This window comes from Oratosquilla oratoria, chromosome 16, assembly GCF_046742065.1.
Source record: "Oratosquilla oratoria isolate Oo_2021 chromosome 16, ASM4674206v1, whole genome shotgun sequence".
NCBI classification, from domain to species: domain Eukaryota; kingdom Metazoa; phylum Arthropoda; class Malacostraca; order Stomatopoda; family Squillidae; genus Oratosquilla; species Oratosquilla oratoria.
Genome location: NC_134792.1, coordinates 47807924 through 47835858, shown reverse-complemented (window position 1 = coordinate 47835858; position 27935 = coordinate 47807924). Strand labels below are relative to the sequence as shown.

At 37.1% G+C, this 27935-nt stretch overlaps 1 protein-coding gene across 4 annotated transcripts in view; it reads right to left on the bottom strand.

The window, feature by feature from the left end:
* Window positions 1–2056: 2056 nt before the first annotated feature.
* LOC143033974 (uncharacterized) overlaps window positions 2057–27935 on the bottom strand; it is a 28029-nt gene continuing 2150 nt past the window's right edge. For all 4 annotated transcript variants that reach the window (XM_076199733.1, XM_076199729.1, XM_076199731.1 and 1 more), the window contains exons 4-17: window positions 22540–22724; window positions 22209–22337; window positions 21981–22083; window positions 21775–21869; window positions 18821–18927; window positions 18621–18723; window positions 18304–18481; window positions 17104–17201; window positions 12182–12296; window positions 11934–12052; window positions 10664–10767; window positions 6153–6378; window positions 5622–5731; window positions 2057–2838 (exon numbers count right to left, since the gene is read on the bottom strand). In XM_076199733.1, coding sequence (XP_076055848.1) covers window positions 2793–2838; window positions 5622–5731; window positions 6153–6378; window positions 10664–10767; window positions 11934–12052; window positions 12182–12296; window positions 17104–17201; window positions 18304–18481; window positions 18621–18723; window positions 18821–18927; window positions 21775–21869; window positions 21981–22083; window positions 22209–22337; window positions 22540–22724 — 1718 coding nt within the window. In that variant the 3' untranslated portion in view covers window positions 2057–2792. The remainder of the gene's footprint in view (window positions 2839–5621; window positions 5732–6152; window positions 6379–10663; window positions 10768–11933; window positions 12053–12181; window positions 12297–17103; window positions 17202–18303; window positions 18482–18620; window positions 18724–18820; window positions 18928–21774; window positions 21870–21980; window positions 22084–22208; window positions 22338–22539; window positions 22725–27935) is intronic.

Here is a 27935-nt window from a genome sequence, read left to right as displayed (position 1 = left end):
GGGCTATAGTCACCTGCAAGATATATATATATATGCATATATTTATATATACAGGTATATATATAGAGGGGCTATGGGTCACCTGCAAGATATATATATATATATATATATATATATATTATTTTTATATACAGGTATATATACATACATTTATATACACATATATATGTATGTGTGTGTCTGTATATGTTTGTGTGTATTGATATATGTATATATACACATATATACATATATGTGTGTGTGTGGTGTGCCTATATATAATGTTTATGTATATACATATATATATATAGTTATGTATATATATATATTATATATATATATATATATTCTGTAAAAAAAAAACACACACACGAACATCTCAACTCTTTGTACCTCGTAGCAACTAGGATCTCATGGTGTATATGGATGTGTGTTCCTTCAAAACATTCCTGAAATAAGGTCACGACTTCTATTGAATCATTTTTGCATCTGCTTAGGCTTAGGCCTCGGGTGCTTGTGCAGTGTATTTTGAGAATGAAATTCACTCCACTTGTTTCATTGTTGAAAGACAATGGAGTCTCACTTGAGCAGAGCTTGAGCCTAAGGATGTGCCCCATCGTGCCAAATGTAATTGATCGCACTTCCAAAGATATGTACTTAACATTCATCATCTTTTGTAATATAGGATAAAATTTTGGAGTCAAAATGCCTGCAGTGTTACCTCAACCATTGTGCCCATGTTATTCTAACAGCAGTTCCTCCATCATTATCCAACTAGTATACTTTGGCCAAAATCCTTGAACAGCATCAAGTTGCATCATGTAGTGCTTGCATATTTGATTATTAATAAAGATCAAGCAAGTTTTCATATCACTAGATTAAAAGACCTGTTCTAAGGTCTTGTCGAGTTTTGTCATTGAACATCGAAAACGTAATTAAAGCAATAATCCCGTGAACATTTAATGTTTGTGTTCATAGGATCTTCCAGCACTTGCTGTGGAAAACTTATTGAGCACAGCATGAACATTTTTCATCATAAAAGCCATGGGATATTAGTATTGGAGATAGTGAATCAGCAGGTTCTGCAAAACATATGATGACAGTGGTTGAGGTGGCACTTGTAGGGAGACTTTGGGTGGCACTATTTGGCCTCCAGGTGACGTCTTGGCGCTGGGCCATTTTTCGAAGTTGTGCATTGTAGTTTGAAATAGCTTTATAAGTCTGTCTGTGTCACTCTGTCTGTCTCTCTCACTTGTTCCTATTTTATATTTATTTTTGGAGAAGAGGGTTTCAACTGTTGTAAAAATATGTCTGTTGCACAAAAATCTATTGCTCTCTACATAATAAACATGGTTCTTTTGTAACAGGCCACAGTTACTTTTGTGCTGGTTATAAGCAACTTTATTATTTATGTCATTTATGAAATATATTGAACGCAAGGTCATATGAAATTTCAGAAAGTTTATTTTGTTTTTCCCTTTTCAATTTTGCCATAATATATAGTCTGCCATAGCCAGCACTACCACAAAAGCAGATTCATTATATCTAGAGATCAATGTACTTGTTATTGACCAATGCATTAACATGACAGGATATGTCCCAGACTGTCAGGTTTGTCACCTTTTGTATGCCCCAACTACCATGTGCAAGTACAAACAATACAAAACCCAAACAGGTTTCAAGACTTTTATTGAACTATTCCCTTTGTAGGTAAAGGCCACAGGTCTCCTGTGAGAGAAATTATTTTTCTGGTTCCCATAGGTATCCCCAGTACTTACTTAAGGCCAAAAGCATTCCCTCCTAGCTTGGGATACCACAACTGCCTTGGACCTGTGGCTCTCCTCAGGCATGTAGGCCACTTCAGTAAGAAAATAACCAATCTAGATGTTATAGAAAGGTGTCTTTGGTGGTGAGCCTTATCCTATTTTGTATTTGGACCCTGCTGTAGATGGACTTCTTTCTTCAAATGGAGAGGGTAGATGAGGAATTTTTCAGTCTTCTGGAGATTACCAAGCTTGAACATAAAAATGAGGGACACTGCAATAAACCTTTGATTTGATCATCTCAAACTCCAAAATCAAGTATACATCTCTTTATTTATCAAACTCAAAAAAATTACAAACCTTGTGAATGAACATAACTCAGAATGAAACATATTTTAGTTTCCAAGCTTGGTGTTGTTAAGAAATATGGATGTTTTTCACATCAATCACTTGCATTATAAGACTATGGAAGCTGAGACTGTGATAGACATTAATTCCAAGAATAGGGTATACTTAGCAATGAAAGTGCACAGTAAAGCATTTAATACAAGTAAAGTGAGGCTATAGAAAGGGTTTTGTGCACCAAGACCAACAATATAATAAAAGTTGTCTCGCATTAATGGCACAAATTACATCTACAAAAATCAAGTAACCCCTACAAATGATATGCATCACACATGGGTAACTGTATACTTATTTTTTGTTGTGTAAATACTTCATAACAACATTAACTTCAAGTCTTTGGTTAGTTTACAATGAAAGAATGGTTGTGGGGAAATTATATAGTACATGATATTCTTGTTGGCCTTAACCACCTACTTAATTACAAAAATAAATTCAATTTACCTCATTAAAATAAAATTAATCACAAGCCAATGTCAAAATAAATAGTGTACATTTACAAGTAATACATACAAGCTCTCCTACACTTCACAACCCTAACTTTTTTAATTAAAAGCTTTTAGCCACATTGTAGGCATACGTATTTCCTATAACAGATTAATCTACAAAGTCAGTTAATAACTGCTTCTTCCACCTGATGTTACTTACTCATAATGGAGCAATGAAATTGTTGGCATCAAGAGCTTTCAGGTAGCTGTAAGAAAGAAAAAGAAAAAAAAAGGTTATTGCCATACACACAAATTAACACAAATCAATCAATTACATGAATTTAGTATGGGAGAATGAGTTAAAAGATGATGCTGGACCTAGTTTTTCAAGAATAAGGTATGTTGACGCAAACATGACAATAGAACAGGATAATGCAAGAGAGGGAAGCATGAAGAAACCACAACATGTGCCCTTGATCAACATTATACCAAGCAGAACACCTTCATTATTAGTGGGGATTAGGTATAAATGAAATCTATTAAAACCCACAAGTAAAACTCAATATTTTAACAGTTAATACTAATTTCCATCTGATCATGTACCCTATTTTACCTTTTTTACTATCCATTCATCCACTTGTATGTTATGTGCTGTTTATTTGTAATGTTCCTTAGAAATAAGATAAATAATTACAAAACTCTCAAAAAGCCCTTTCTCCCTTATAAGAGGGTGGCAGAGTCAAAGCATACACCAACCCCAAACCCACCCAGAAACCTATTTATATTTCCATCAACAGTGTCACCATCACTTCATACATAAAATAGGTTCAATCAGTAGTTTTCTCACTATCACCACTAACATGACCATATTTGTGGCTTTGCAGATTTCTGAAGCCTTAACCCCTTCCATACGGTGCCGCACACGTAGGCGTCATGGACTTAGATCTCGGTGGCAGCAGCCAATGCCAGCCGTACGACGTGTCGTAATAATACTCGCATCATAAAATATAGTCACCGCTTATATCAATCGTTCTCTCTTCACCCGTGAATTTTGATAACCATAGAAAATGCGATTACAAAAGAATTAGAAAGAATGTCATTATGGAGGGGCGACTACAATAAATATAATCAAGACGCCGATATGGCAGCCTCGCGAATACACTCGCTCCCCATGACGCCTACGTGTGCGGCACCGTATGGAAGGGGTTAAGATAGGTAAGGATAGATGTTACCACATAATAGCTGGGATTTTTACAGCAATGGTCTGAAAAGTGGCAAATGAAATTTAACACCAGTAAATGCAAGGTAATGCACATAGGTAAAAATAACAGTAAGTACGATTACAAGTTATTTGGAAATTCGTTAACAAAAGTGGATAGTGAAAAAGATCTCGGTGTAATTATCAGTAACGACCTCAAATCATTCAAGCAGTGTATTTCACCCTCTGAGAAAGCAAATAAGATTCTGGGACTGATTGCTCGATCTTTTGATTTAAAAAGTCCATCACTCATTAACAAGCTACAGGTAAACGTCGACTTACGATGGCATTAGGTTTCGATAGAGCCATCGTAAGACGATTTCATCGTAAGTCGATCCCCAATTTGTGTATCACTCTGTTCCGTGGTCACTGTACCTAGCCTACCTGTATATTAACCACCAGAGATACTGAATATAGCCTATTAAACATGTACAGTAGTTTATTGAATTATTTTTATCCTTTTTACCATATTCAAACACTATAATATGTATTTTCAGTACGGGACTTAAATCTCGCGGGCAGCAGCCAATGCCAGCCGTACGACGTGACGTAATAATACTCGCATCATAAAATATAGTCACCGCTTATATCGATCGTTCTCTCTTTCACCCGCGAATTTTGAAAACCACAGAGAATGGGATTCATGGCACATTTGAGAGAATGTAAAAACACAGGGGCGACTACAATAAATATAATCAAGACGACGATAAGGCAGCGTCGCGAATCCACTTGCTCCTCATGACGCCTACGTGTGCGGCACCGTATGGAAGGGGTTAAATTATCATATCGTCGTCGTCGTCGTCGTCATCGTAAAGTCGAACAATCGTAAGTCGCGGCCATCGTAAGTCGACGTTTACCTGTATATAAATTGTTAGTTCGTCCACATTTGGAATATGCTGTTTCTGTATGGTCACCGAATCTCATTAAAGACATTGACAGACTGGAAAAAGTACAACGGCGAGCCACAAAACTGATTCCAAATATCAAAAATAAATCATACGAAAATCTACTAAAACACATGAATCTGTTTTCCCTAAAAAAGCGTAGACTCGGAGGTGACTTGATACAGGTCTTTAAGATTTTAAAGGGAATTGACATCAAAAGTGACAAAATTTTCACATTGAATGAGAATCAGACAAGAAACAATGGTCTCAAACTGTCCGGAAATAGATTCAATTAGGAAGTGGGTAGAAACAACTTTGCCAACCGTGTAGTTAATGAATGGAATAAACTTTCTGCACAGGTAGTGCAATGTAGTTCAGTTCGAAGCTTTAAGAATCATTTAGATAAATACCTAAGTAAGATGCTGTAATGATTATAATTGATCTTATATTATTTGTTTTTGTTTTGTTATCTTTTGTCTGTGATTTTCATTTATTATTAGTTATACAGTATGTCAATTTATTATTATTTACTATTTACCTGTTTGTTTATTATTTAACTATACCTATGCATTTATTTATGTATTTTATTTGTTATCTACATTATTATAGTTTTTATTTATTATTCTATTATTATGATTTTTTTCGCATCCGACCTAGATATGGATCAAAAGGTCTCCTGTCGGTATGCTCCACCTTTGTAATCCTTTGTAATCCTTTATAGAATACCACCATACCAACAGCACTATTGATGTATGTTGCATAACAACTCAAAAAATAATTAGATAAAAAATGACAAGTCAACTATTATTAGGTATGATACAAAATTATCCTGTTCTGTACACTGTAAGTAAATACAGACATTAAAACACAGGATAAATATTCATACAAAACTGTCAATTAGAAATACCTAGGATTATGCTCTTCCACTCGCCCCCTTAGTATCCGTGGCCCAAGAAATTGTCCGAGGCTGGTCAAGCACTGACTGGCTGCTAATGAAGTCAGAGCATTTTCACACTCCTGCCGACAAAATAAAGTAAATACCAGACAATGCATACCACAACATATTGAATATTCTATCCATCTATATACCAAGGGTTTCTTCTCCTTAACCACTTAGGTACGATGACGCCTACGTAGAAGTCATGAGGCACAAGTAGGTACATGAGGATCCCAGCATCAGCATCTTGATATATATTTTTTTGTAGTTGTACATGAGTTACCCCAGGATTCTGTGGGCTGGTTTGATCACGTTTTCTGTTTATTATTACTCGGAGCAAAAGGTAACGAGTAATACAGCAGTAACTTTATATTTTATAAAGTGTGTTGCATTGTACATATGGCAGCCAATGCTGGGTGCAAGAATTTGACTTGTACTAAAGTGGTTAAGGTAAAAAAAAAAAAAAAAAAAAAAAAAAAAAATTACTTCTACGCAACTTACCAGAGAATAAAATACTGGATCCAAGAAATTATGCAAGTGGCTCTTGAAAACCTTTTTGCCCAAGCCCTTTGCAATGACAGGTAAACACTTGCAAAGTGTTTCATGAAGAGTTACATGAGCGGTATAATGTTTGTGATGGACAGCTTCTGCTATCAGAGTGAGCAGGTTTGCAATATGACCTGCAGCAAGTGGACTATCTGCTAACTCGGCAGCCAAGTATACGCACCTGTTGTTGGGAATTACAATTTTGTAAGAAACAAAACCATACATGATGGAACTTCCTTACAATCTGCCTAAATCATGTGACTTTCACTGAAGTAGCTTACAAAAGTTCTATTCTTGTCCCAAAGTACTTTCCTCTGATCACTTTCATTATATTATACTCCTCCCTAAGTTTACCATTCTGTTTCCTTTAGACTGTGTGCAAGATGTTTACAATACTGTATCTGAGAGTACAAAGAAATAGGTTTCTGGGGATGAATGCAAAAAGAAGGCTGTATGAAGGAGTGATTGTGCTCAGTACTGCATGCTGGAGAGATGAGGAATTTGAAGAAGCTAAATGTGTTTTTAGATGAAGTGTGATATATATGGTAGGTGTTACAAGGATAGATAGAGTGAGCAATATGGAGGTGAGGCAGAGAGCAGGAATGGAAAGAGCTGTCAGATATTGTAGATCAAGGAGTGCTGAGGTGGTTTGGGCATATGAAAAGGTTGATGAAAGTATAGTGAAAAGAATGTGGATGGAGTGAACCAGAGAAGAAAACCATAACTCCATGGACTGTGTGTGTGTGTATTTACCTAGTTGTATCTTATGGGAAGGGCTATGCTCATGGTGTCCTGTCTTTGTATCTTGCAGTGTCTAGTTTGCTCTTAAATTCATGTATAGTTTTTGCACACACTATTGTTTCATCTAGTTTGTTCCAGATATCCACCACTCTATGTGGGAAACTTTTTTTTTTCAGGTCTCTTCTATAACTATCCTCAGTTTCTTTTCATGTCCCCTTGTGTTTCTCTAAAACCAATTTAGTAAGTCCTCTCTATCAAGGACTACTGTGCCTTTCATGATTCTGTAAATGGTCAGCAGCCTGCTTCTTTCTCTTCTTTGTTCCAAAGTCAGTAATTTCAATTTAGCCAGTCTCTCCTTATATGACAGGTCTGAAAGCGTTGGGGTCATTTTCAAGGCTGCTCTCTGGATTCGTTCAATCTCCTTTATATTCTTTTTGGTACTGGGTGACGATAGTGTCGCAGCATACTCTAATCTTGGCCTTATTAGTGTGACTAGTATTTTTTTTTACCATTTCTTCATCTAAATAGGTAAAAGCCACCTTTCTTGATCTTAGCAAGTTGTAAGATTCTCTGACAACTTTATCTATTTATCAGGGGACAGGTCATTTGAAGTAATTACTCCCAAGTCTTTTTCAGGTCACACTTTCTTTACTTCCTTTGTTCCAATTTTATATTGTCCCGATATTCCTTTTTTACTTTTTCCGGACCCCATTATGCTACATTTCTTAACCCCTTCCATACGGTGCCGCACACGTAGGCGTCATGGGGAGCGAGTGTATTCGCGAGGCTGCCATATCGGCGTCTTGATTATATTTATTGTAGCCGCCCCTCTATAATGACATTCTTTCTAATTCTGATGTAATCGCATTTTCTATGGTTATCAAAATTCACGGGTGAAGAGAGAACGATCGATATAAGCGGTGACTATATATTATGATGCGAGTATTATTACGACACGTCGTACGGCTGGCATTGGCTGCTGCCACCGAGATCTAAGTCCATGACGCCTACGTGTGCGGCACCGTATGGAAGGGGTTAATGCTAAAGTCTACTTCCTACTTTTGGCTCTATTTCCAAATCTTGTTTAGGTCTCTCTGTAGTGATTCACAATCTGTTTCAGTATTCACTTTCATCAGCAATTTAGCATCATCTGCAAAGAAGCTCATGTAATAATCCACAGCTTCATCCATGTCATTCTCATAGTGAACATTATTGGAGCCAATACCAATCCCTGTGGAACTGCACTAATCACCTCCTCCCAAGCTGAACTCTTTTTCTCTGAGCACTACTATAATTTTTCTGTCATGCAAGAAAATCTCCATCCATTTACCTTGTATCCCTCCTATGTTTTCATTTTTTTTTTTTTAATAATTTTTTGTGGTGTTTTGTCAAAGGCTTTTTGTAAGTCTAGGAAAACACAATCAGCTCATCCATCCCTTTCTTGTATTATATCTATTAAGTTTGTGGCACATGATCTTCCCTGTCTGAATCCAAATTGTCTCGAGTTTCTTATATTGTTTTCTTCCAGGTGTTTTATCCATCTATTCTTGATAATTTTTTCATAAATTTTGGCTACAGTGCTTGTAAGGGAGACTGCTCTGTAATTTGTTGGTTCTTTGTTTCCTCCTTTATATATTGGTATGATATTGGCATTTTTCCAGTCCTTTGGTATTTTTCCTTCTTTGAGTGAGCAACTTATTGTTATATATTCTGTCCATTAATTCTTTACATCCTTTTAGTATCCAATTTGCAATTCCGTCTGGGTTATGTGATTTCCTAACATCAAGATTCGTTAGTTGATCCATTATTTCTATTTGTGCTATTGTTATTTCCCTCATGGGGGGTAATCACACTTCAATTCCTTCGTCCCAATGCTGTATTTTTTCTCTAGCAAAAACTGACTTGAAGTGATTATTCATATCTTCAGCTATTTCTAAATCTTCTGTATATTCTATATTTCCATGGTGTAGTTTCACCATTTCCTGTTTATTTTTAAGTTTACCATTCACATGTCCATAGAATAGTCTGGATTGATTTTTACATTTTTCTGTGATGTCTTTTTCGTAGTTTCTTTTTTCCTCTATGCGCACTTTCACATATTAATTTCTATGGTTGATATATAATTGCCACTTTCCAGGTTTTTTTTTATCTTTTCCAAGCTTTATCTCTTCTTTCACCTCACAGCATCTTCTGTTGAAAAAGCACTTAATGTACACCTTTTCCTGTTTCTGTCTTGGTACATATTCATTCCTTTATTATAAATTTCCATCAAAATCATCCATTTCTCTTCAACTTGTGTCTCTTCTTTAAAAAAAGTTTGCCCAATTTGCATTTTGAAAGAATTTCTTAAGATTATTCCTAAAGTTTGTTTTGTTGTACATCAGTCTTCCTTTTCTGTATTTTTCATTTCTATATTTTCTCCTTGAATTCCACCTTTATTAGTATGTAGTCACTCTTTCCAAATGGTGTCTTGTATCTAATTTTATCCACAATTTCAGGTTCTGTTGTAAATATACAATCTAGTCTCGATGGTTCTTCATTACTTTTATATCTGGTATTTTCTTTTACCAATTGTGTCACTGTATGTTCTATAGTCATGTCAAGTCATACATTTCCGCATAGATCCTCTCCACCTTTTGCTGTCATCTCTTCCCAACAGATTTCCTTGCACTTAAAATCTCCCATAAGTACCAGGTTACCTCCATCCTTCAGCATCTCATTTAATGAATGCCTTGTGTTTTCTAACATTTTTGAATGCTCACCCTCTATCCAAGAGCCCAATTTTGGGAGCAAATCACCACAAACTTTCTACTTTTCATGTCGTTGTCTTCAATATTTATCATGATCATTTTCACGCTGTTTTTACCGTCTGTAACCTTCATCACATTTAAATTTTTCTTGGCCAAGAACATGATTCCTCCACTCTGTTTCTCGTTTCTGTTTTTAACCCAGTAATTACATAACCCATGTCCAACACTATTTAGTGGTAGTGGACTCCTTAATTTTGTATCCACAATCCCCATTAACCCCTTCCATACGGTGCCGCACACGTAGGCGTCATGAGGAGCAAGTGGATTCGCGGCGCTGCCATATCGGCGTCTTGATTATATTTATTGTAGTCACCCCTGTGTTTTTACATTCTCCTTGATCTGCTCTGAATCCCTTTCTCTGTGGTTTTCAAAATTCACGGGTGAAAGAGAGAACGATCGATATAAGCCGTGACTATATTTTATGATGCGAGTATTATTACGACACGTTGTACGGCTGGCATTGGCTGCTGCCCGCGAGATTTAAGTCCCGTACTGAAGTGGTTAAGTCTGGTTTTTCTTCTGACAGGTAATCATTTAGTTCACTCAATCCTGAGATTAATCCATCTATATAAGTATAGGCCACTTTTAATTTTTTTCTTCTCCATCCCGTTTTCTGTTCCTTTTGTTTCACTTACCTAGGTGTACCATTTCCTTAGCCTCATGTCTATGACCTAATAGAACTCCTTGCTTTCAGTCTTCATTTTTTTTTCTTAGATTCATCTTTTAGTGTCTTCTCTAGTGTGCACGCATGTATGTGTGGGTGCATGTGTGTGTAAAACCAGTAAATCTATACTTGTGTTAAGTTACTGAGCATAAAAACAAAAAACCTGAAATACTTTTCAAATATGTAGAATATATCTGAAGGGTAACTGAATATGCACTCAGATAAAAACAAAACAACAAACGAAAACATACCCATCAGCATATTCCCAAGGCTGTGGAGGTCGCCGAAACTGACAATCTGAACAACCACCTCCTCCTCGCCCCATCTTTGGTGCCAATGACCCACAAGAGTACATCTGTAAAGGTAGAAGGAGAAAAAGAAATGAAGCATAAAATGATTCTAATTATCAATTTTCAACATACAGACGCTCCTCTACTTACGTTCATTCGTTTTACGTTTTTTCGATTTTATGTTTGAACTGACGGTAAAAAAAAATTGTAAAAAAAATTTTTTTGAGTGAATTTTTTAGTTTACCGCGCTCTCCGTAGTTCAAACAATACTTGCGCACGACACTGCGTCCATTGTTTACATTGTGCAGACGACAAACTGAAAATGCCTTGCCTTGCCTCCTCCTCCTCCCACTCCTCCTCCACCATCTCAATTTATGTTGCTTGAATTTAATCTATTTGAAATTAATGTTATTATTTTACAATGTTAGGTGTTTAATTAATGATTTAGGGGGTGTTTTATAAGATACGGTAATAGAATTTACCGATGTATAGTACAGTAACAACTTACGTTCATTTTCAACTTACGTTCGGCCATTCGGAACGTAACTAAAACGTAAGTTGAGGAGCGTCTGTATACCAGATTTACATACCATAATACCAGAACACATTGAACACCTCATATCACACTACTTCACCCTAGTCATATCCAAACAACATTATTATTTTTTTTTTTTTACTGGGTGACTTGTGGACAAATCTGATGGCTGTTGCTGATTGCAAAGGAGCTGTAGATCCCTGCAAGAGACCCGAGGCAATGGATTGATTGAATGATCCTCGTTCCGTCATATCAATGCAGCCACTTGAAGGTATGATATCTCAATGATATGAAATGCTAAACTGGTTTTTCTTATTTTTCTTACAGCTTTGTTATTGAAAGAAATTTTGTCGTCAGCATGCTTTTCCAATGAATTCTGATGCAAAATATATTTAGATTTACACATATATATGAAGACTAGGTAAGAACTACATTTGGAAAAAAAATTTACATACACACATATACCAACAGTTTTTTCCCCCTTACAAGGGAGGTAGCCAAAGTCAAAGGCATAAATCCACTCCCACCCAGTTCATTCTCACATACTCCACTCCCATTCACCCCCCCACTTCCTCTTTTCTTGGCTCCTCCTGGGTGATGGGTCATCCCTGCATCTTGCCCACTGCCCTGGGTCAGAAGCAATGTAGCAAGGGTTACTGGACAATAAAAAAGGATAACATTACAGTATGTTCTCACCTGATTATTCGAATGCAGTTCCATATCATTATCTCTTTTACGTTTGACAACACCATATGTAGCACCACCCTTTGCTAGATCAGTGTACCGTTCACTTTCTGCTGGCTGATTACTAACTCCTAGAAAACATGATACAATCCATTAAAAGATTAGTATCAATGAAACACGATAAACATCTATAAACTAGGTGAAATGCAAGACAAAATATTTCATTAGATTTAAAATTAAAGCTATGGATAAAACCTTACCCTGTAGTCCCTCTTTAATATCTTGCAAAATCTTATCAAGAAGTTCTTCTTGATATGCTTTCACTATGTTCCCAATAGCTGTAGCAGCACCTTGTCTGACGGAGGGTATGTTGTCCTATACAAAAACAAAGACACTTTCTCAATTGATTTTTTTTTCTCTCGCAATTTCAGTTTGATGTAATGAATTACTGTATATAGAATTACAATAACTATAATAACATCCAAAACTTTCAAGTCAAATTTGCCAAAAACCTCTATCAGATTAAGCCAAATAAAAGATATGTTCATATAACAATAACTGTAGCATCACATTTCATTGATTGGAAATCCAGATACACAATGCCTGCCATCAGTCCTTGGGCCAACCCACACATATTGCTGGGACTGCTTATTTCATTGGCTTATAGTATTAAGAGGATGGTTGCAGTTGCCAATTGTTAGCTCTCCTTGTTTGGCAAGGCAGAGGAAACTCTGTCCAACAACAACAACAACAATAATAATAATAATAATAATAACACTAATAATTTATTAATAATACTGATAATATTATATACATATACCAATGGCTTTTTCTCCCTTACAAGGGAGGTAGCCAAAGCTAAAGGTATAAATAATACTAATTAATATCTATATTAACAATAATAATAATAATAACAAGAATACATTCACATGAGTTTGGCTACCTCCCTTATTAGGGGGAAAAAAGCCTTGGTATATGTATGTATGTAAGAATACCATACAAGGGAAGTAGCCAAGAATAATAAAAAGAATTACCGTATAATAATAAAAATTATGCCTTTAGTTTTTTTTAGGAATGTCCCTGTGGGGCTACAGGGAGAAGGATGCTTGGTCCCAATCCCCGTCCTTTTTTTCTCGCCTCTTATGATCCAAGTGGACATACAGTAAACTCGCACTTATCCGAACGCGTTTTAACCGAATAATCGCATTAACTGAACATTTTCTCAATACGGTAGCCATCGCTTCAACTGAACGTATTTGGATCTCAACCGAACATTCAAACACCCTGCCGCCTCTTCCGCCACCCCCGCGCCACACGCAAGCTTCACTAAGTGCTCACACGGTGGCAGCACACTCCATGTTTACACCTGATCGGCTGTTTATACTCTATAGAATATGTTTATAAAGTAGCAGGAAAAGGTGGAATGAAGGTGGAGGTAGAATGTAGATTGAGAGAAGCGAGTAAATGCCTTGGTGGATTAAAGAGTGTAATGAGGAATAGACATTTAGGAATGGATGCGAAGAGGAGACTGTATGAAGGAGTGATTGTGCCAACAGCACTGTATGGGGCAGAAACGTGGAACATAAGAGAAGAAGAGAGAAGGAGTTTGAATGTGTTTGAGATGAGGTGTCTGAGAAGTATGGTGGGGGTTACTAGGCTGGATAGAGTGAGAAATGAGGAACTGAGGAGGAGAACAGGGGTGAAAAAGGAGCTGGGAGGTAGGGTTGATGAAAGAGTATTAGGATGGTTTGGACACATGGAAAGAATGAGTGAAGAAAGAGGTATGGAAGGCAGATGTGGAGGGAGTGAACATGAGGGGACGTCCTAGGATGAGGTGGATGGATGGGGTGAAGGGGGCTTTGGGGAAGAGGGGAATGTCTGTTGAGAAAGGAAGGGAGAGGACGGAAGACAGAGGTGAGTGGAGAATGGTTGTATATGGATGATGTTGTGATTGCATGAGGAGGAATGGGCGGGGTGGGTGGGGGGTGAGGTAGTATGTGTGAGCAAATTTTGACGCAGCCCGAAGGGATTTCTCCCCGTCCTCTCCTTATATGCAAGGGGGGACGGAGAGGGGGGTCGCCGATTAAATGAAGCTGCCTTGCTGTGGATGTGCTGTGTCTTGCGACACTGCTTCTGACCCAGGGCGGTGGGCAAGGTGCAGGGATGACCCGTCATCCAGGAGGTGCTCAGATGAGAGGGAGGGTGGGAGGGGTGTGGAGTGTAAATAGGGATGAAATGGGTGGGAGTGTTTTTATGCCTTTCCCTTTGTGGCTACCTCCCTTGAAAGGGGGAAAAAGCCTTGGTATATGTATGTATGTATAAGCATTTCCATGTGTATGTTAAGTTTGCAGGTACGAATATTGCAGCTGACATTACCGCATAAAAATCTACGGGAATGAAACATACAAAGTCGGATTAACCGAACATTTCGGTTAAGGGGGTACGCGACACCTGGGGGGGGTGAATTTGGTCAAGATATGGCATTTTTCAAAACTGTGTTCAAAATGTTCGTATACCACTTAGAAACAAATCCCGACAAATAATTTTCCAGCCGCGCGCAATTTAAAGGTCCTGGGTGAGGATTAAAGGGACAGATTTAAAGGCGCAACCCACACTAGAAGGAGGCGTGCCACTTAGGACCTTCAGGCGCAGCGAATAACGTTGAAATTTGATTGAATTTACACTCGCCCAGTGTATCAACGGCCAATACGATTGTGGAGGGGAAGGGAGGAAGGTGGAGGGAGAATATTTCGCCAACTTTGTGCGAAACTAAGCGTTAGTTACCGGCTAGCTCTGAAAAGGGAAGTACGCATGTCTCATGAGCTCTCATTGCAATCTATTACTTTAGCTAGTACATATTACTCTTTAGTACAGTCATCATGGGTAGCAAAAAGAACAAAAGAACATCACAATGACAAATAACAGCAGTTAAAGATGGCAAGCAGTCAAAGACGACTAAAGATCTCACCACCTCTCACTCCACCACCGCCCTCACCTGCACCTCTGTGACGGTGACAGAGGTAAAGGACAACATTAGACTAAACAATTCAAAGAGGAAGATTAAATCTAAAGAAGAAAGCAAGAGGAAAAAGATCAAGGCTATACAGGAAGAAGAAAGAAGAAGGGACATCATATGATGCTGGAGGGGGTGCCCTACCAACATAGATTGGCGAGGGGAATCTGATGAGGAAAGAGAAGGCGCCCACTACTGGAAAATAAACCTCTTTCCAATGATTTAGATACCCTGAAGACCCCCAGCAGAGAGGTTTCATATGAAGAAACCGCCAAAGGTGCAAAAAAGCAAATTATATGATGTTGTCGTCTGTGCGTCGTCACTACTGTGACATACTTATACTTTAGTTTTTCAGTATTTAAAGTACTTATAATTAAAATATGTTGATAATTTTTACTGTACTTACTTATTATATAATAAGAATTAAGCCATGAAAAAATCAGTCACATTGGTGAAACTATAAGCAAGTTACAGATATATTCATATTTCAAGTTGCCATATCTCCGTTCGATATTTTTCTACTTTTTTTTAATCATAAAAAATCTAATATACATTAGATTTAGATGAAACTTACAGGGAATATTACTTTTAGTAACTGCTAGGGCCGATTGTTCGAATATTTTGAATAGGATGAAAGAGTTCGGAGTAATAATGGAAACAAGAGCAAAAAAATTGTATTTTTCACGATTTTTGCCAGCCATTAAAGTTGAAATGCCTGTATGCAAAAGTATAAAAGAAATTGTTCAATTACTCAATGACCGGCCCTAGGTGTGCCTACTGACTAATCATAGCCAAAATATAAAACAAATTGGTCCACGTATTATGGTGCTGTGCACTTTTAAATGTCGCTACTGGTATACGTACATGTGTACATACATCATTCTGCTTCACCTAAAATGTAGGCAATATGGATACCTATTTACCTGAGAAGTTTCAGCTCTTTACTCTAAATATTTTAGAAAATGACCTCCAGGTGTCGCGTACCCCCTTAATCGGACATTTCTAATCCCCCTTGGAGTTCGGATAAGTGGAAGTTTACTGTACTTGGTGTCAGTATTCTTTTGCCCCCACCACAGGGTAGGTAGGCAAAAAAGGAAATGAATATTCAGAGAAATTGTACAGGACAGTGACAAGGGGTTGGGGGACAGCCTAACAGAGGGACAGTTGTAGTTTAAAAGTGTCATTTCTCTATGAACAGAGTTTTCCTCTATCACAGACAAAATGATGTGTGGCTCTGGTCCATAGGGGCATTCCATATAGACCCTAAAGTATCAACTGCATGCTACTTTTGCCACAATAACATCCAGCCAATACCCCAGACAGTGCTAAGATGGGAGGGAGGGTGGAGGGGAGTGGAGTGTATTTAGGGATGGAATGGGTGGGAATAATTTTATGCCTTTTTCTTTTTGGCTACCTCCGTTGCAAGGGGGAAAAAGCCTTGGTATATGTATGTAATAATAAAAATTATGACAACAATAATTATGATGATATGGTTTAATGTCACAAAGCCCCCCTATCAGGAGGCTAGGATGGTGCCACTTACAGAGGATTTTGTAGCATGGAATTTAATTAATAATGCCCTTTGTTCAACTTTGCCAGTGGCAGGGTTCAAACCACCATCCCCTTGAACTTTGCCACAAATAACAACTCCCTAACCTTCTCAGCCAGTGGATTAGGGTGTCAAACAAAAGTTCAATGTTTCTTCCTAAGAGATCTATGGCAAGGCCCAAAGGCTACTGTGGGGCTGTGGGTTTCTAACCAATGAAAAACAAGACAATTATTATCAACATGTCAATCTATCTATTTGTATACCAAGGGCTTTTTCCCATTTATAAGGGAGGTAGCAGTCAAAGGGCACATGCCTACTCCCACCCATTCCACTCCCATCCACCACCCTTTCCTCCCTCTCATCTTAGCTACTTGTGTATGATAGGTCATCCCTGTATCCAGACCGTTGCCCTGGGTCATAAGAAATGTAGTAAGACACAGTACATCTACAGCAAGAAGGCCACTTCGCTTAATCAGCAACCCCCCAACTCCATCCCTTTATGTATAAAACATGTAAAATTGGAATATAGATGACATTTGACATTAAGCACTCTGACACAGTAAAAGGTTGTTACCAAAATCATAAAAATCATTCAAGATTACTCAAGAGATCTTCCATACTTTAAGATTTGCGAAGAAGAGTGGATAAAGTTGTTCCATGGTACTTCTGGCCTCCTGGGAATAGCATACAATAAAGCTGCCACACGCCACACAAGCAGCTGAAAATGTATTATACTTCAGATACTTAACATGCTACACAAACAAGTTCCAATTTTTTTTTTAGTGAAAGAGTCTATTCTATATATAGATATATCAAAGATACTTTCTCTTTATAAGGTGGGGGTGGCTGAATCAAAGCACAAACCCACATCACAGACAAATAAAACCCATACAACCACACCTCCCACCTCAACACCTTGGAGATAAAATTCTCCGTGTCCCTGGCCACACTGCTTGGGTCAAAAGCAATGCAGGTAGGTATAATTCTTCCACAATAGGGCCCAACAGCCAGAGCTGGTTTACCCCTCAGCTTTACTAACTGGTAATCCTCCTAATCCACTTAAACTATGAAACAAATGAGAACATCTCTTCATACATTGTCTTCACCTCACAATTCTCCTCCATTGACTCCAATCTTTTGCATTATCTCTTCCATACTCATCATACATCCGACATATATCCATAATCATCTTCACCAAACTCACCCATCTCATTCTTGTTCTACCTTTCAAATTTATTCCAACCACTTCTACTTTTCACACTTGTTTTGGTCACTCATTCTTTTGAGCCAGTTAAATGTTGATCACTTTTATCTTCTACTTCCCCTTCTTTAAAATGCTTCTTAAATTTTTCCATTATCAACCCTATGACTAATCCTTTTTTTTTTTTTTTTTTTTTTTTTTTATCAACCCATGGTGGAGGACAAGAATACCACTAAAATTCTCCTTGTGCATAACAAAAAAAAATAAAATAAAATAAAATAAAATAAAATAAAATAAATAAATTAAATTCAGTGGAACAACCCGGACCTCCTTTTTTTCTTATATCTATCAAGACAAAAATATGCTTTGATTCAGACACCCTAATTATAAAAGGAATTATGACCCTTATATATGTATGCACCCCATATTTCTTATAATACCACAAATAGTCTTCATGCAATAGAAACACATTACTGGAGAACCTAGTTCTTTAAAAATACATTACTGCAGGAACTAGTTCTTTTGCCATCAAGGATTACACTTTCTAGTGCAGAGATACTTAGAATCTAAGATGAGTGTGTCTACATGTATTGTGCAATACTAATCTTAATAATCTTACCATCTCTAACAGGCCATGAATCATCATTGAAGCAAACTGTAAGAGCATCAAGCAAAACAGGAACAAATGGGCGTACACTGTCACTGGTCACCTTCAAAGCCAGCTCAGCAATACATGAGCATGCAGCTTCACGTACTGCATGGTTATTAGCAGTTGTAGCTTCTATGTAGTAAGATACCTGGATATATTAGTAAAAAATATCAACACAAAAAAAGTTATTATATAAGTTTTTATTTATTTGCTATTTCTTCTTTTTATTTTTTTTTCATAAGGTTTCTATATTACTACTGTATATAGTAAATTTAAGCTGAACATACCACAGAATCAATATATTTTTCTACAAGGACTTTTCCTTCTGTTCCTGTAACCTGGCGCCAAGTATCCTGAGAATAAATCCGTACTCCTTCAGCAACATAGTATCTGTGTACCATCAAATGAGAACCCATTAAATTATGTTCTAATTTAATTAACTATATCTTCTTCAAATAACTATTCAAAAGACAAACAAATATTTTACCTGTTCAAACATAACCTTGGTAGAAGAATAGGGAAGAATCTCTCTCTACCCTGTTCAGGTAAAGATAAAAGAAATTTTCTTGTTGCCTTTGAAGAGGCTAAACGTACCTGCAATAAACATGGATTTCAAAAATTATTTTCAATACAATTCATGTTGATAACTAGAGATATCAACTAAGTATCCACATACATATATACGTATTGAGGGGCTATTTCCCCTTAACAAAGGTGTGGCCAAGTCAAAACATATACCCAGGCTACACCTATCCATTCATTGCCTCTCCCATCTAATGGATGAATAGTCATCCCTGTGCCCTGCCACACTACTTGGTTCTTAGGAAAAGCAGCAAGACAGTGCTTCTACAGTAGGAGCTCTGTTCTACTTTAACTGACAGTTTTCTTCCCAGCTCAATTCTCTGCCTCACCTCTACATTTTTCACTCTATCTATTTTTGTCTATCCATCTATAAACCAAGGGTTTTTTCCCCCTTACCAGGGAGACAGCCAAAGTCAAAAGGCATATACCCACCCCCACCCATTCCATTCCCTTCCACCACCCTTTCATTTCCTGGGTCAGACGCAATATAGCAACCCACATTCACAGCAAGGCTGCTTCACTTAACTGGTAACCCCTTTCTCCACCCCCTCATGCAAAAAAATAACAGATGGGAGAAATCCCTATGTGCTGCATCAAAATATCATTCACACATGTCCACTCCCCAAATCCCCAATCTCCTATCCACTTTCTTCCTTGCATCACAGTATCATCTATACACAACCTTTCTCCACTCACCCCTATCTCCTGCCTTCTCCCTTCCCTGCTCAACAGACATCCCCCTCCTGCTGAATGCCCCTTTCACCCCATCCATCCATCCATCTTGTCCTCAGCCACCCCCTCATGTTCACTCCATCCACCACTGCCTTCCACACCACTTTTACTAATCTTTCTTCACTCATTCTTTCCATGTGTCCAAACCATCCCAATAATTTTTCATCAACTCTATCTCATGTCTCCTTTTCCACCTCACTCTCCTCCTCACCTCCTCATTTCTAACTCTATCCAATCTTGTAACTCTTACCATACTTCTCAGATGTTTCATTTTAAATACACTGATGGCATCCTCATGTACCCACTCACACCTTGTGACACCCATGTACAGTGGCCGCGAAAAGTTTGGGCGGAAAATTATAGGCTCCCAACTTTCAGCTAAACTCAAAACATGCGAAAAATACAACTTTCCACCCAAACTTTTCGTTATTTTTCAATGCTAGCGTTTGTACCCATATTTAGCCGAGACAATACACACTACTTAACAACTCTGTTTAGGCGCACTCGATGTCACGTGGAGTCAGTTTCTAAACATCTCCCACGGGGAGTAGTCTTTTTTTTGCGGTGGTCTCTGTTTTTGTGCCTTGATATCTCCGTAATGGGAAGTGGTAAAGAGCTGGGAAGAGACACAGTTGTTACAATCATAACCCTCTATAAGGAGGGTTAGTGTAAAAATATTGCTACTCGTGTGGGAATTGGAGTGCGTCAAGTGCAAAAGTAGACCAAGAAGTTTCGAGACGGAGGAAGTAACATCATTCCTACTCCAAAGCATCACTCTGGTCGGCCAAGGAAGATATCAAATCGTACTTCTACGGTTATTAGGAGGCAGTTAGATAAAGATCCAATGCTCACAGCTCGAAAACTGGAAGAAAATAACCCTGCACTGCTGCATGATGTGTCTGTAAGATGTATTTCTGATCATTTAGCCAAAGATTTACAAAACCGTAGTTGCTGTGCTAAAGTTCTTCCCCTCCAAAGTGCAAAAAACATACGTGATCACATAGCATTTTGCAAGAAATATAAGGACTGGTCCTTAGAAGACTGGGAATGAGTATTGTGGAGTGATGAGTCAACGTTTGTGGTGTTGTCGGACTGCAGGTCAAAGCGTGTGAGGTGCCCCAGGGGGTCTGACCCTAATGACCCTCGCTATACAGCTAAAGTGGTGAAACATGCTGCAAGTGTTATGGTGTGGGGATGCTTTGCATTTGGTGGAGTTGGCAATTTAGTGTTTCTTGCACAAAATGAGAGTGTAAATCAGCACACTTATTTCGAGTTATTGTGTGATAACCTGCCTGAAAGTTTTGAAAAGTGCAATGCTAGTTGGTTTATGCAGGACGGAGCTCCTGCTCACACAGCTCGGTCTGTTACCCAATGGTTAGAAGACTGTGGTGTTGATTACTTCAAAAAATGGCCTGGAAATTCTCCAGACCTAAATCCCATTGAGCACGTATGGCATATAATTAAAAAACAGCTAAGCTAAAAACAGAAATACAGGATATTTGGGATAATATTATTCCTCAACACGTACAAAACCTGGCAAGATGCATCCCGGCACGTTTGGAGAAGGTCATAAAGCTTAAAGGAAAATCGCTTGGTAAATAAGGTATGTAATAAGCCATTTATAGGTCTTTAAATGATTATTTAAATGTCACAAGTGTTTACATTTGTTACGCGCCCAAACTTTTCGCGGCCACTGTAGGTGTCATCGTACCGAAGTGGCAAACAACTGCCTTCACCTCATCTTTCCTTATTTCTCCTCCATTTTCCTCACTCATCACTGTCATTTTGGCTACCTTCCTTGTAAGGGGGAAAAAGCCTTGGTATATGTATGTATGTATGTATGTATGTATCATTGTCATTTTCTTAGTGCTTCCCACTGTGACTACCTTTCCCTCCCTATCCTCCTTCACATTTAACAACTCCCTAAAATACTCTGCCCATCTTCCTCTTGCTGTCTTACTGTCGCACATACCAAGAAAGAAAGAAAAGAAAAGAAAGAAAAAATAATAAGATAAAAAATAAGCAGTATTCAGTTACAAAGACCTTATAATCATTTAAAATTTACAAAGTCACTCCTTTTATCTACCAACAAATCTGTGAAAAAGGTTACAATAATGGTACACTTACTTGGCTCCAATTGTCAGCAAGCCCTTGGCCAAGGTGTTGAGCTAACTGGTCACCATAAACAAAGAGAGGGTTTTTCTCTAAAAGTTCATTGCTTTCTGTTGGTAGAATCATAATTCCCATAAGTTAAGAAGAGATAGAGAATGAATGAAAAAAAAAACAAGAAATTCAAATAATAAAAGATTACTTATTACTGAAAAATTTCATACCTGCATTGCCACATGACACCAGAGCTGCACAAACATTAAATCCAGTCTCCCGAACAAAGCGATTTGTATGGGACAGCGATACAAATATCAAATCTAAAAGTTCCTGAAAGGTGATATGAAAAGTACACATCAATTTGTGAAATCAACAGCCATTTATATATTTCAACACTGTCCCCAGAAATATATCATTGTTTTTAATAAACTGTATCAAAACCTATTGTAAGTCACCTGATCAATGTATGGAAGAAACTTAGCAGTTGATCCTGTTATCATGTGTTCAAGAGCTTTCATGCTTGTTTCTAAATTCCTCCATCCAGCTGTATCATGGAATATCTGTGATGCATCACCACTATTGCGCTATGAAGAAAGGTATTATTTTAGCTTGTGGTAGTTTGTAGTTAAAATTATTTCTACATATAGTATATACCAAGGGTTTCTCCCCCCCACCCTTATGAGGGAGGTAACCAGCCAAGGCACCAACCCACCTCCACCCATTCCACTCCCATCTGACACCCATTTGTTTCCCTTCTATCTTAGCTGAACACAACAGGAATCATACCTTTTCACGAGTATTGGCTGTTAGTCTTCCAAGTAACTTCTGTGTGCTCTCATGTTCCAAACGTGAAGCATCATCATCAGTAACTTCTCGTTCCAAGTTGTTCTTAATCAGCTCAAGAATTGTTGTTCTACAAATTGCATATGTTTCCCCACCATCCACTTTACACAAAGCACCAAGAACCTCACCTTCAACCAAAAATATATGAAGATCAGTTATTTACTTTACTAAGTAATGGGTAGACCCTTAAAGCCCTCTCATCATTTCATTACACCTTTATATCTGAACCAGAGTTTTTTTTGTGTTTTTTTTAAGTACACTCAGAGACTGTCCCCTACAGTCTGCACCTCCAGATGAAGGAATGGGTGACAATGAGTTTTGAAGATGAACATCAGGATGATGATCTTTTCTGCCATTCATTTTGCAGAACCACTACTTGCAGGTACCCATCATTGGTCCCTGTATCAAAGGTTGATATTCACAAATAAAGTACATTTCACTACCAGATATTATAATTACAAGATATGTATGTAAACATCTGGAAAAAAATTAAATTCTGTTTCCAAAACAGTGCCATAGATAAATGTAATGGTTTGCCACATAAAGTGGCACATACTCAACAGTACAGTATATAATTTCAAAATACATACATATATACATATACCAATGGCTTTTTTCCCTTACAAGAGAGGTAGCCAAACAAATACTCCCACCCATTCCATACCCACATACTCCACTCCCATTCACCCACCTCCCTCCCTCTTATCTTGACCCCTCCTGGATGATGGGTCATCCCTACATCTCACTCACAGCCCTGGGTCGGAAGCAATGCAGCAAAACACCACATCCACAGCAAGGCAGCTTCATTTTATCGGTATGATATAATTTTTCCAGTCTTCTGGTATTTTTTCTTCTTTGGGTGAGCAACATATTATATTTTGTCTACTAGTTCTTTCCATTCTTTTAATACCTAATTTGCTATTCCATCCAGGCTGTGTGATTTTCTGACATCGAGGTTCATTATATGATCCATTATTTCCTTCTGTTATTATTATTTCCTTCATGGGGGCGAGACTTCACTTCTCTTCCTTCAAGTTTTTGTATTTTTTCTCTAGTGAAAACAGACTTAAAATGTTTGCACATAACTTATGCAATTTCAGTATCTTCTGTGTATTCAGTGTTCCCTTGCCAAAGTTTCATTATTTCTTGCTTGTTTTTCAGTGTCCCATTTACATATCTATAGAATACTTTTGGCTGATCTTTATATTTATCTGTCTTTTTCATAGTTACTTTTTTCATCCCTACATATTTTTACGTATTCATTCCTTTGGTTAACATATAATTGCCACTTTCTAGGTTTCCTGTCTTTTCTCCATCTCTTCCAAGCTTTGTCTCTTCTATCTTTCGCTTCACTGCACCTCCTATTAAACCAGGACTTTATGTACACTTTGGTACATATTTCTCCACTCCTTCTTTATAAATCTTCATCAGAATTATCCATTTTTCTTCCACTTGTGTTTCCTCTTTGTAGAATCATTCCCAATTTGCATTAAGAAAAAATATTTAGGTTTCTCAAAGTCTGCTTTGCTATATATCAGTCTACACTTTCTGTGTTTCTCATTTCTATTTGTATTTCCTCCTCTACTTCTAACTCGAGTAGTATATGGTCACTTCACAATTGGTGTCCTGTAATCAATTTTGTCTACTATTTCAGGTTCTGACATAACTATTAAATCTAGTCTTGGTGGTTCATTATTTCTAAATCTAGTGTTCCTTTACCCATTGTGTCATTGTATGTTCCATGGTCATGTCAAGTAAAACATTTCCCCATTGATCATCTCCACCTTTCACTGTCATCTCTTTCCAACATATTTCTTTGCAATTAAAGTCACCCATGAGTATTGTGTTCCTTCCATCCATCAGCAATTCATTTAATGAAGATTTAGTATCATTTAACATTTTGAAGTAATCTTTCTCTGTCCAAGACCCTGTTTTTCAGGGCACATAAATCACTGCAAATTTTCTGCTTTTGATGCCATTGTCTTCAACTCTTATTGTCATTATCTCTACCCTGTTCACTCCATATGTAACTTTCGTCACATTTAAGTTTTTCTCAACCAGGAACATGGCTCCTCCACCTCGTTTCTCCTCCCTATTTCTAAACCAGTGATTACATAATCTATGTCCATCACTGTTTGGTACTAGTGGACCTCTTAATTTTGTCTCCACAATTCCCATTACATCTGGATTAGCTTCTAATAGGTAATCATTAAGTTCATTCAATCCTAAGATCAATCCATTTATATTTGTATACACCAATTTTAATTTTCTACACCCTCCATGTCGTTCTCTGAATCTTCCGGGGGGTTTTTTTTTCTTAAGTATACCATTTTATCAGTCTCACATCTAACACTCTCCAATAGAACTGCGTTTTCTTGATATTCATTCTCTTCTTGTTTTTTTTAGCTTCATTTCTTAATGTCCTAAGTTTTCCCCTTTCCTCATCATTCATGTCTCTTTTCATCCATATATTTTTATAGTGTTCACTTTTTGCTAATTTTCCTGTTCTTATTAAGATTTCTTCTACTATCACTTGTGACCTTAATTTAACCTTTTGTGGTTGACTTTTTCCTTCTCCTTGTACATATCCAATCTGTGCATTTCTATTTCCTGGTCACTATCCTGTAGTTCTTTAAGGACATTTTTTGCCAATTCTTTGTCTTTTTTTTTCTCTCAGGAACCAATTTCGGTTATGTTTTTCCTTTACACCATAAATTATTATACATTTTTTCTTGTCTAATGTGTCTCTTACTGGATTTTCTTTTTGTTTGATTACCTTGATGACTGCATCTTCAGCCTTCTCCTGCATCTGTTGATGAACTATTTCTTTGAAAATTACCTTATTTTCTTCCTTGTCCTTTTTCCAATCATTCCTAAGTTGTTGTAATTCACTTTCTCCTATGCTTTTTCCTGCATCTAAGGTTATTATTCTAATCTTTTCATCTACCTCTTTCCTTATGGTCTCATTGTATTTTTGTTATTTTTCAATTTTTTTATTTCACCTTTCAGTTCAGCCAGTTCTTTTTTTAGTACACTAATTTCTTCTATCATTTCATTGTTCACTTTCTTTAAGTCAGCCATTTTATTGTTTGTCATTATTCGCTTTCCATAAGCATTTGTTTCTTTTCTCCAAGCATTATTCATATTTCTCACATCCCTCTCTATGTCTATAATTTTACTAAAGAGCCTTCTTTTGTGTCCAGTAAATCCGGAAAAATTACTTTCATCACCATTGTCAAATAGAAACTTTTTAGTACCTCTTGGTGATCTAAAATCTAGATTTATATTTGGTTTTGGTTTCACACTGGTTGGCCACTCTGCATGTCAGTTTACATTTTAACATAATGGTCAGCCATCTTGGGAATGTTCCGACCTGTCAACACTTTCCTCCATTTCCTTCTTCTATTTCTCACTTTTTACACTATGATTAATCATTTTGGGCATCCATGAGCACTCCCCTTCCATAATTTACACACTAGGTAATCTATAATTGAAGCACTGTTATGTCATTCTGTGAATATTCATGTTTCACTGAAACATCAAGTAATATGTGTTCTCACTATGACGATATAGAAGTAATGAAGAACCATGGAGATTAGATTTAATATTTACAACAGAAGAAGACACCATTTGGAAAGAGTGATCACATACTAATAGAGGTGGAACTAAAGGAGGAAATATATACAGAGAAATGAGAAATACAGAAAAGGAAGACTGATGTAAAACAAAACGGACTTTGGGAAACTTAAGAAATTCTTTCAAACTGCAAATTGGGAAAACTTCTTCAAAGAAGAGACACAAGTGGAAGAGAAATGGATGATTTTGATGGAAATTTATAAGGAAGGAGTGAATAAATACGTACCAAGACAGAAACAAGGAAAGGTGTACATTAAGTGCTAGTTCAACAGAAGATGCAGTGAGGTGAAAGATGGAAAAAAAGATAAAATCCTGGAAGGTGGCAAATATATATCAACCAAAGGAATATATAAAAGTGCGCAGAGAGGAAAAAAGAAACTATGAAAAAGATATCATAGAAAAATGTAAAGATCAACCCAAACTATTCTACAGATATGTGAATGGTAAAGTTACTAATAAATAGGAAATGGTGAAAATATGCCATGGAAATATAAAATATACAGAAGATTTAGAAATGGCTGAAGTCATGAACAATCACTTCAAGCCAGTTTTCATTAGAGAAAAAGTACAGCATTGGGACAAAGATAGATATAATACAAAAAGGGATGGATGGGCTGATTGTGTTTTCCTAGACTTACAAAAAGCCTTCAACAAAGTACCACACAAAAATTATATATAAAAAAAAAAGAAAAAAAAAAATGGAAAACATAGGAGGGACACAAGGTAAATCACTAAACTGGATGAAGAATTTCTTGCATAGCAGAAAAATGAGAGTAGTGTTCAAAGAAAAAAGTTCAGCTTGGGAGGAGGTGATTAGTGGAGTTCCAATTGGCTCCAATAATGTTCACTATTTATGTGAATGACATGAATGAAGATGTGGATTGTTAATGAGCTTCTTTGCAGATGATGCTAAATTGCTGAGGAAAGTGAATACTGAAACATTGTGAATCACTACAGAGAGACTTAAATAAGGTTTGGAAATGGAGCCAAAAGTGGGAAGTAAACTTTAAAATAAAGAAATGTAGCATAATGGAGTTCGGAAAAAGTGAAAAAAGAATATCAGGACAATATAAAACTGGAACAAAGGAAGTAAAGAAAGTAGGATCTGAAAAAGACATGGGAGTAATTATCTCAAGTGACATGTCCCCTGATAAACAGATAAACAAAATTGTTGAAGAATCTTACAGCTTACTAAGATCAATAAAGGTGGCTTTTACCTATTTAGATGAAGAAATGGTTAAAAAAAAAAACTATTCACTCTAATAAGGCTTAGACTAGAGTATGCTGCAAAGCTATGGTCACCCAGTACCAAAAAGAATATAAAGAAAGAACAAATCCAGAGAGCAGCCACAAAAATCTCCCCAACATTTTCAAAACGGTCATATGAGGAGAGACTGGCTAAATTGAAATTACCAACTTTGAAACAAAGAAGAGAAAGAGATCACCTGCTGATCATTTACAGAATCATGAAAGGCACCAAAGTCCTTGATAGATAGGACTTACTAAATTGGGATAAGAGAAATATAATACAAGGGGTCATGATAAACTCAAAAAGGATAGTTATAGAAGAGACCTGAAAAAAAAAGTTTTACACAGAGTGGCGGATATCTAGAACAAACTAAATAAAACAATAGTATGTGCAAAAACCATACATGAATTCAAGAGCAAACTAGACACTGCGAGATATAAAGACGGTATACCAT